Source organism: Gymnoscopelus braueri (genome assembly GCF_963280865.1).
Source record: "Gymnoscopelus braueri genome assembly, chromosome: 1".
In the NCBI taxonomy this organism is placed as follows: domain Eukaryota; kingdom Metazoa; phylum Chordata; class Actinopteri; order Myctophiformes; family Myctophidae; genus Gymnoscopelus; species Gymnoscopelus braueri.
In genome coordinates, this window is record NC_137603.1 from 42,853,587 (window position 1) to 42,863,955 (window position 10,369).

A 10,369-nucleotide genomic window follows, 5' to 3' on the forward strand; every position below is an offset into this window, starting at 1 on the left:
ACGCTAGTAACAGAACAGAAGAGTAAAAAACTTTAAAACAACATGCCAAAACAAGTTTGAGCTTGCAATCTAGACCACTGGTTCTAAAAGAAAATGTCATAGGGGGTAAGGAGAGGTACAATGTCTGTGTTCTTTTCTTTTTACTTTAGGGGTTTTGGCATAATATTGTTTGTTTGGCATTAAGTTCTTCACATGTATGTATACCTAAACAGGGCATCTAAGTGACATTAAATGGAATCCGAATCTGAATTGTATTGTGCATTCAGCAACATGTAGCTTAATGCTCCCCAACTCCTATGAAATATGAAAATGCATAAATGCAATATGAAGCAAGCCCTAATAAGTTACAAGTTACCATAATGGACATATGTTCATTGTTGTGTCCTATATCGGACCTAGCACACAACAAACGGTCAAACCGTTAACCAGAATATTTTGTTAATTTCTGTTGTCACGTTTTTGTGACCCCCTGCCTGATCCAGTCAAATATCACTGATATACTGTAAGGAGTTCCCAATGCAGCTATGCCCAAATATGGAGTGTATTGTCTAGCCTCAATGCGTATTATGACATACAACCACAAACAATTACTCAAGACCATAAAAAGGAACATCAGATCAAAGCATATACTGCACAAACACTACAAAAGCATATCATAAAGCACAAGATCCGTTTCTGGAGGACAAAGAAACTGTGGGCGTGTAGGATTTGTCTACACCAGTTTGTTCCATCGTAGACATGCGGAGCAGCATTGTCTGACCATCTGACAGGCATCTGGACACATGTATCAACTCCAAAAACAATATCCAACACACTAATAAATAATCCCTGTGAAAATATAACATTTTATAAAGGCATACATGGACATGCACGCCTATTTTATTTCCAACCTTGCAGTTTAAAGGCAAGTGCTCTACAGACTGAGCTACAAATAAAAACATAACATAACATAAAAAACTATTAATACAACCTGTAGGTTTTAGTGATCAAAATTTTATACACCACAAATATTTATCAATACAATTAGTATGTATATTTGTAAATTATTATATATTTTTTTATATAATTACAGTCACTATATTCCTTTTTTTCTTTAACATATATTTTTTGTTACATGTAGCAGAATCTGCGAGATAAGTCCCAACAACCTTTCGCTGCTTGTACAGGTTAGTGACAAATAAAACCACTTGAATTTTTAATCTTGAATCAATTCATCCCATTCATTTAGTAACCCTAATTTAAAACCAGACATGTTTTAACTCATTGCTCCATTAACTCAATGTCCATTTCCATGATGGAAGTGAGCTTAGGTGGGAAGAGATTCCAAGCGTCAGGTCCAGGTTTAAGACTGTTCCAGTCAGGGTGAAGTGGAGGATTGTTTAAAGCCATCAAACAACCCAACCAGTAGCATTCTGCAGCCAGGTCTCTGAAAGTCTTCGCTACCTCTTCAGGGATGTCGTCCTGGTATTTCAGGAACGGAACCTTTATGAGACAATGTGGACAATTGAAAACTAAGATTTTGAATGGTTAATTTCATTCAGTGATCCATAAAACCACAACCCACCCTAAAGCAAGCATGTTACACTACTGTTTCCTCTCTTGTCCTGAATAGCCTCTATACCTAAGCTTCATGTAGTATGCTATACTTTTGTGGTGCACAGAACTTCGATGTACATCAACCATACCTTAACAACCTCTTTTTTGCTGCTGTGGTATACAGCCATTTGTAGATTTTGGGTAGCCAATTTTGTGTACACGGTTACCTGTATAAGAACAAAAATTTACAAAACTGTACAAGTACAAGATTAAATGTGGTATTTCTTTGTAATTAATTATGTCATCATACATCCTTGGGTGATGGTGACATGCTGTACTTATGGAATGCAAACATTTCCTCTAATTGCTTCTTCTTTTCATCCATATCCTTTCTTGAAGCGTCAAACATTCCCTATAATATGATCATAAAAGCATTGGGTGTTAGAGGATGCATGGATTTAGTAAATGAAGCTAAGAATTGAATAAGGAGACTGCAGAACATAGTAAATCAGTAACAGCACAACTTTCAGTCATCACATGTATACATACCCGAATCAACTTATCTGTCCGCTCTTTGTCTTCCTCCTTTGTTTTCAAATCACCCTTGATTTTAGGCCACTTGATGAAGTTCACTTCATCATACATGGCTGTCAGTTGTGTGTTGCTAACAGGACTGTCCATGCTCTCACAATCTCCTGTCTTTAATTCATTCTTTAGATCGGTTGCCATTCTTCATAAGATAAAAATAAATTAAGATTTTCATGTTGTACAGTATAACAACCTTTTCATTTGCAATTGCTTTTGTGCATACACGAAATGTATGTAAAATTACATAATATTTTTTCAAAATAATTTTACGAACCTGCTTTTGAATGAGTCAAATTCTTTGTCACGTTCTTTCAATGCAGTTCTGAGGGAGGAAAATTCTTCATGTGAAAATGCTTAACTCCTTGATCAACAAGTTCATTAATTATTGTATTATCCATGTTGTGTGTCTTTTGTGTTCAAGGTGATCTGATAGGATTTTCAATTCAGAAAATAATTAGACATCAATTAAAATAGATGACAGCAATTAACTGAACTGTATTCAGCACATGGTTATTTAATTGTAAGTGTGTAAAGTTATTTTCACATCTTGAATTCATAGTGCACTTATTTATGTTGCTTATACGTACATATTTGGAAGAATATTTACCTTTCCTTGTTTAGTAGTGCTTTGTAATGTTCGTCCATCTCAGCTATACTGTATCACATACATATTGGTAATGATTATAAAACACTTCAGACCAGAAATAATGATTTCTAACAATTAAATACTGCATATTAATGTTTGCAGATCTGAATGCAGATTTTGAGCTCACCTTTTTTTATGTTCTTGCACATTCAGTTCACACCTGCCACAGCTGGTAAGTGCATAACAGAGATAAAGAATTCAGTTTAAATGGTCTTTTTAAAATAAATGTGTGCCAGTCTGTATTGTGCATCTTACAAGTGTGACAAATATGGTAACCAATATCATAGACGCTCTGAACATAGAGCAAATATAGAAGAATGTACAGTCGCTACCTTTCCGGATTACATTGGACTTGGACCTAAGGGAGGGGGGGGGGGGCCTCTGGGTATTTTTATTTTATTTATTTTTTATCCCATGATTTTGTACCCCCCTTAGAGTAGGCCTACAGTATGCGAAAATGTTAGGCTTACGGAATAGAAAGAGAACCAAAGTGAGACACGTTAGCCCAGGCCAAGACCACTGAACAGTTTGTATCCATCACCCATGGCATCAGTTCACATGTATCATTATTAATCCTTTAGTTTTCATATAATGTTGTGAAGTAAAAGAGAAATGTTCCAAAACATCAAGTAACAAGCTTTACCTTTGGGTTGAATGGTGTGTTGGGATAAAGAGGATATTATGGTATCAGAAATTGAGTTATTCTCAATGCTTAAGTGTTTGATATGGTTAATAGGCTCTGAATCCAGTGAAGTTGGGAAAAAGAGGATATAATGGTATCAGACATATAGACTATGTAGGCCTATAATAGGCTACTTTTTAAAATTAGATACAAGATTCCTGCATTTACATTGTAAATCTTACAGTATGCTGGATCGTCATGTTTAACTAAGATTACTTGACTGAGTAATTTTTAGGACCTTGCCCACCTAAGTCCGTATTTTCGCATACAAATTATTTTTGTATGCAAAAGAAACGGACTTTTACAATCTGTAACACATCCCCACCTTGCACACTGACTCCGAACATACAGCAAATATAGAATAATGTACAGTAGCTACCTTTCCGGATTACGTTGGACTGGTGTATGTTGTTCCTTCGTATAATCACTGTGTAAAAGTATGAATCAGTTTGCATTATTAAAATGTTTTAATTAGCAGTCCCACTCCCATAAATAACATGCTTGCTCATGTCATACATTTGCACATTTGAGTCAGAATCTTACTTGTAGTAGGCTCCAGTATGCGAAGATGTTATGGAATGGCTTATGGAATAGAAAGAGAACCAAAGTGAGAAACGTTAGCCCAGGCCGAGACCACTGAACGGGTTGTATCCATCACCCATGGTATCAGTTCACATGTATCATTATTAATCCTTTAGTTTTCATATAATGTTGTGAAGTAAAAGAGAAATGTACCAAAACATCAAGTAACAAGCTTTACAGTGAAGTTGGGATAAAGAGGATATCAAATCAGACATTTTTCTTATAATCATAAATTGAGTTATTCTCAATGCTTAAAGGAGTAGTTCACCCAAAAAAAATACTTATTTTCCATCAATTGCACACCCCATGAAGCCTTGAATTCATGGATTTATTTTAGTTTGTGTGGCATTCCTAAGCTAATAATTTGATGACCGGGTGTATTTCTGGTAGGAGACACAAAGAGTCTATTTTGTGTCTCCTACCTGATACATTAGCCGGTAGGAGACGGGAATCAAATTATTAGCTTAGGAATGCAACAAAAACAAAAAAGCATCGATGAATTCAAGGCTTTATGGGGTGTGCAATTGATAGAAAATAAGTAATTTTTTCGGTGAACTACTCCTTTAAGTGTTTGATATGGTTAACACTCGCGTGACTAAGCCATCAATCTGACCAATTTTGAGAATTTAAAGTGGATTATCTTCTCTCATGATGAAGCTCTGAGAAAGTTCCCCTTTCATGACTTTTCCTAACTATTTTCAAATCATCTCCGTTTTTTTTCTTCTGCGCAGTGAGTATGTTGCCATGTCTTTTTATTATAAGCGACTTTGGGCTTGTTTTTCACGTCTTTCTATTATTATTATTATTATTATTATTATTATTATTACTATTATTATTATTATTATTATTATTATTATTATTATTATTATTATTATAATAAATATAATTACATTATAATAGTAATAATGTTCTACTCCACTACAGCTCAGAGGCAAATCTTGTACTTTTACTCCACTACAATTATTTGAAAACGTACTAGTTACTTTGCAGATATAAATGTCTTTTCATACTTGTTTAGATTAGAGCTTCATGCATGTCCTTTTGTAAATGATTTTTTATTAGGTAAATATTTATATAGAAAGGTCTAACTAGGGACTGGGGTTGCAAATTAGCCTCGGCTATGCCCCATTCATGCACTGTTTTCTCAGGGCACAACGACGCATGCAGTAACATTTTCACAGACCTGACTGCTTATTTCTCTCGCAAAATGTGGCAACCCACTTCACAGCAAAGCGGTGGAAAAAGATAGGATCTACAAGCATACAGCTCGTCACGCAGCAACGGTTTTATGCTTGAAGATCAGATATTTTGCGCAGGTTGAGCACATGTGTGAAGCATACCGATGTGTTCGCTACAGATCGCGCTGTTTTCTAATGCTGTGCCAACAGATCTGATCTACAAGCATAAGGCTCGTCAGGCAGCGACTTGTAGATCAGATATTTAGCGCAGGAGTAGAGCAGGAATGAGCACATTTGTGGAACATAGCGATGTGTTCCCTTGTTGTTGCACTGACACGGAGGAGGAGAGGAGACGCGTTTGTCAGCGACGTGGACAGCTGATAGAATGAGAGCTTTACGCTCAGACAATAATGTGAATATTATTATTATGAATAATAATACTATTGTTTTTTCAAGAGATATCCATGTGTTTTGGACAATGGAGATAGTCACGTAATTAGACAGTGGCTTCAGCGTTCATATAGGCTCGATGTTTCACTGAAGAGTTTAATGTGACGCTACAGATCGCGCTTGGACTGGTGTATGTTGTTCCTTCGGATAATCACTGTGTTAAAAGTATGAATCAGTTTGCATTATTAAAATGTTTAAATTGGCAGTCCCACTCCCATAAATAACATGCTTGCTCATGTCATACATTTGCACATTTGAGTCAAAAATTCAGAGCAGTGTGCAAACTATTATGTTTGTTATCAGGTGAATGTGTGCTCTGAATCCAGTGAAGTTAGGAAAAAGAGGATATGGTATCAGATATACTGTAGGCTATAGACAATTTACAGTAGAGCCTATAGGCCTTAAAATTAGGAACTGTGTGCTGGATGTTATGTTTAATAAGAGTTCTTATTTGAGTGATTCTCAATATTACTTACTGTGTATGATCATGATGCTGGGTGGAGTCGAGATTTCTTTGTTTCTGATTGTTTGGCAGCGAACTTTTATTTCCGGAGGTGCCATCAGACTGATGCTGTAGGTGTTGAACATTTTTAGTAGCCTATTATTTATTGAAACCTTATGCTGTCTGACCAAATAAAAGAACAAAAATGCTTATAGTGATAAAATATATGAATATATGACCATATATGACCCTATTTCTATTCAAACAAGAGGCTACTGTATTATCAACATGTTTAATGGGAAGTGAATTAATTTCTTCCTTCCTGGATAAATCTTTGGTCATCATGTTGCTTAGCATATACATTTTACTTTTATTTCCTAGTCTTAAACAGCACTGTGACATATTTTTCTTTTTCGACCAACTTGCCTTTCAATTAGCTATGTTATTACGTCATCCATCAGAGAAACATGAATAAAAGTTTGCATTTTCAGTGCTTACCTTTTTGCTCATGTCTTCTCTTATCTTGTTTTGCCCCAGATCTGATTTGTGTCGACACCTGCACCAGGGTACACGGTACAAATAGGCCTACCAAAGGGTGGGGCTTAGTGACATACCACAGGATGCTCATGTTATAAAAACTGGGATATTTGCCATCTGTCATTTCAGCGTTGTTGACTTGGACTAGCTTTCTTCTGGTTTCCAATATGGGGGATATGTTTATAATAGCAATAGATTTCGGTACAGCTTACAGTGGATACGCCTTTAGTATCAAAGGTAGAGAAGCTAACATAGATCCCATTGTTCCACAATGGGGAAAAGAACATGATGTAAGCACTCCGAAGACACCTACATGTGTTCTATTTGATGAAAATGAGGAATTCCTCAAATTTGGTTATGATGCTAAAATGGAATACACCAAAAAGGGAAATGAAAAAGCCAAGAAAACACTTCTCTTTGAAAACTTCAAGATGGAACTCTACGGAAAAGTAAATCTATGATATTGATGTGTAATTTATTAGGATAGACATTTCTTATATATATATATATATATATATATAATATATATATATATATATATATATATATATATATATATATATATATATATATAAATCTTTATTAATTTATTAACAACATCCATTTTACATTTTCAATAGAAACTCAATGAGGATCTAATGATTACAGCCGTAAATGGCAGAAAAATTAGAGCCCTGAAAGTCTTCACAGAAAGTCTACGCTACCTGAAGGACCATGCACTGAACACCGTTGCTGAAAACGTAGGAGGACGAACCTTCACTGCCTCTGACTTCACCTGGGTTCTGACTGTTCCTGCTATTTGGGATGCTTCTGCAAAACAGTTCATGAGAAAAGCAGCAACTGAGGTAATTCCACGTTGTTACATGATGACATTATAAAAATTATCTACAGGATATTTTCTAAAAATGTAAATGTGTGAATTTAAATAATGTTCCTTATTTCTTTCTTTTTTCTTTCTTTCTTTCTTTTTTGTCAGGCTGGCATTGTGACAGAAAGTCAATCGAACAAGTTGGTCATCGCATTGGAACCAGAGGCAGCCTCAATCTGGTGTAAGCAGCTTCCCTCTGATGGTTTTATTGATGAGAACTCAGGACATGCTACCCTACAACAAAATCCTGGAACACAATACATTGTTGTTGATTGTGGAGGTATGTTGTGCTGTGATATTTATGTTGTTTTTTTATTGTTGTTTTTTGACGTTTTTTATTCCCCTTTTCTCACAATTTAGTCATTAACGCGCAATGACACATTGGTAGAGGTTTGACAACTAAACTCGTCATGATGTAACTAGTCCAACTGGGAGATATCTTGCTATAGTTGTGCTGTTGTTGTGCAACTTAACTATATTATTTCTCTGTTGTCCATTCTTGCTTTCATATTTTAAAGCCTAGCATCGTTGTCTTACAGGTGGTACCATTGACATCACAGTGCATGAAGTATTGGATGGAGGAGCCCTGAAAGAGCTGCATAAGGCCTCTGGTAACGGTCTGGGAGGGGAGAATGTTAACAAAAAGTTCAAATGTTTCCTCAAGGAAATCTTCTCTGATGATCTCTGGAATGAGTATGAAACAGCATATCCCAGTGAGCTTCAAAAGCTGATGTATAACTTCTCTGTTCTTAAATGTGTGGATGATGATGTAGACATCTCCTGCCCATTTAACTTAGCAGCATTAGCTCAGAAAAGGCAACCAATGGAGAATTACTTTAAGACAGTGCAAGGTGTAACCTGGGACGAGGGGTTGATCAAACTCTCAAAGGCGAGGCTGAGATCTTTCTTTGATGAAAGTCTGAGTGGCATCACTAAAAGTATCAAAGAAATCTTGGTAAAGGATTTCAGCATTGAGTACCTTGTGTTAGTGGGGGGTTATGCCTCAAGTAAGATTCTGCGCGCACACATTACCAAGCAGTTTGGTGCTCAGTGCAAAGTACTGTGCCCTTTGATGGCCCAGCAGGCAATTTTGAAGGGAGCTGTCATGTTTGGAAGAACCCCTGAGGTAGTGGCATCACGAAAAAGTGCCTTTACTTATGGCATTGCTGTCTCTAACAGGTTTGATGTTTCAAAGCATAAGGCTGATAAGTTGTACTCCAACGAAGAGGGCGAATGGTGTCGTGATATTTTCTTAACACTGGTGACAATAGATGAAGATGTGGGTTGGGATAAAACCAGGGACCACATCTTCAAACCAACAGATAGAAACCAGACATCAGCATGTTTTGGCTTTTATCGCACAGAAAGGAAGAATCCTCAATATGTGGATGAGTGGGGAATAGAAGATCTTAACTCGTTTGTCGTTGAGATGCCAAATACTACAGGTGGGTTGGGACGTGAAATCCAGTTTCAAGTCAAATTTGGCTTCACAGAAATAACAGCCACGGCCACTGATGTGGATTCCAAGTCAACTAACTCAGTCAAAATTGACTTTTTGAGCAAATGAAAATACTAGACTAGTAAGACTAAGACTAGATTAGTAAGACTAATTATTTGCAGACCATCTTATCCAAAGCGACTTAATGTGGCATAAACCCTAGTCCAAAAATGACAGGATAAATTGTAGATTAAGTAGAGTGGTAGAGTGCAAAGAAATTATTCTTTCTTCATGATCAAATAGTTAAGAGATTAATACAGGTTGTCCACACATACTGTATTAGCCACAGTATACTGGGAAAATTTTGTTTTTGGTTTACCTTTAAAAAATAATTATTCTTCTGATATTCTTTAAAGGGTTGCATTTGGTTTATTAGGTTGAGTTGTATATCTATAATTCTTCATATCAATCATAATGTAATGTAACTTTGTATTTAATGTTTAAGAGCAATCATACACATTTTGTACGCAATGTGAAAAATGAGGTTGTTCTATTGCTAAATTGTATGACTTATTATTCATTATTATTACAATATATTAATGATCAAATTATGTACAATTATGTAAAAAAATTATGCAGTCTTTTCTTGGTTTGGATTACATTGTTTATCTTCTTTGTATTTGATTTGTAGCCTACTGTAACTGACTAATAAATAAATGTGATTGGCTTTGCATATGACTCGCTGTTTACTTAAGTGAACACTAAATACAGTGATGTAACATCTGACAAATTTTACAACCACAGTCCCATGAGAATTATTAGTTAAATATTTTGGGCCAATATGTAACTTATGAAACTTTGTGTTGGCAATTTGTCATCCTTCATACTGTGTTAACTTATAACTCCAGCAAGTGGGAGAATCCATAATATTAGTAATAATCTAAAACGAATACTAGATGAGTCTCATTATGTTAGTTCAGTCAGATAACTCATAGATTGAGACCAATTATAGCTTGAGACTATTTTATTTATAAAATGTAAATACAAGTGTGAATATCATATTTGATCTTGACGTTCAGACTCTGCTATTCATTAATCCCTGCTCAGCACATTAGCAGACAAACATTTAAGAGCAGGGTGATATACATCTATAACAAACCCCTCCAGGGGTAACAGAACCCTCAGGGAAAGCAGAGCCTACTGGTGGTGCTGGGAGAAAACAAAGTCCATACAACATTCAGTGGACGGACTGACAACAAGAGGACCCAGCAAGCACAGTTAGGACCCGGACGAATCAGTGACGTCTCGATTGGGGCTAGATCCAGTCAAACCAAGACTAGTCAGATTTGGCCCAGAATATCACCTGATTTCAACCAAAATAATTCCTGACCACGAAAATGGACGTCCTGGATGAATCAGAGA

The 10,369-nt window shown here is 36.0% G+C and overlaps 2 protein-coding genes across 2 annotated transcripts; one reads left to right on the top strand and one right to left on the bottom strand.

The window, feature by feature from the left end:
- Positions 1–842: 842 nt before the first annotated feature.
- On the bottom strand, positions 843–6,711 carry LOC308089171 (uncharacterized protein). The gene is made up of 11 exons (XM_080433735.1): positions 6,603–6,711; positions 6,139–6,233; positions 3,996–4,034; positions 3,832–3,879; positions 2,898–2,939; positions 2,732–2,779; positions 2,399–2,446; positions 2,086–2,266; positions 1,847–1,948; positions 1,686–1,763; positions 843–1,482 (listed from the first exon to the last, which is right to left on the bottom strand). The coding sequence occupies exons 1-11, from the start codon at positions 6,612–6,614 to the stop codon at positions 1,261–1,263; spliced, it is 915 nt and encodes a 304-aa protein (XP_080289861.1). The 5' UTR covers positions 6,615–6,711; the 3' UTR covers positions 843–1,260.
- Positions 6,679–9,678, top strand: LOC308089062 (heat shock 70 kDa protein 12A-like). Its single transcript, XM_080433638.1, has 4 exons — positions 6,679–7,090; positions 7,262–7,486; positions 7,618–7,789; positions 8,049–9,678. The coding sequence occupies exons 1-4, from the start codon at positions 6,809–6,811 to the stop codon at positions 9,074–9,076; spliced, it is 1,707 nt and encodes a 568-aa protein (XP_080289764.1). The 5' UTR covers positions 6,679–6,808; the 3' UTR covers positions 9,077–9,678.
- The last annotated feature ends 691 nt before the right edge of the window (positions 9,679–10,369 follow it).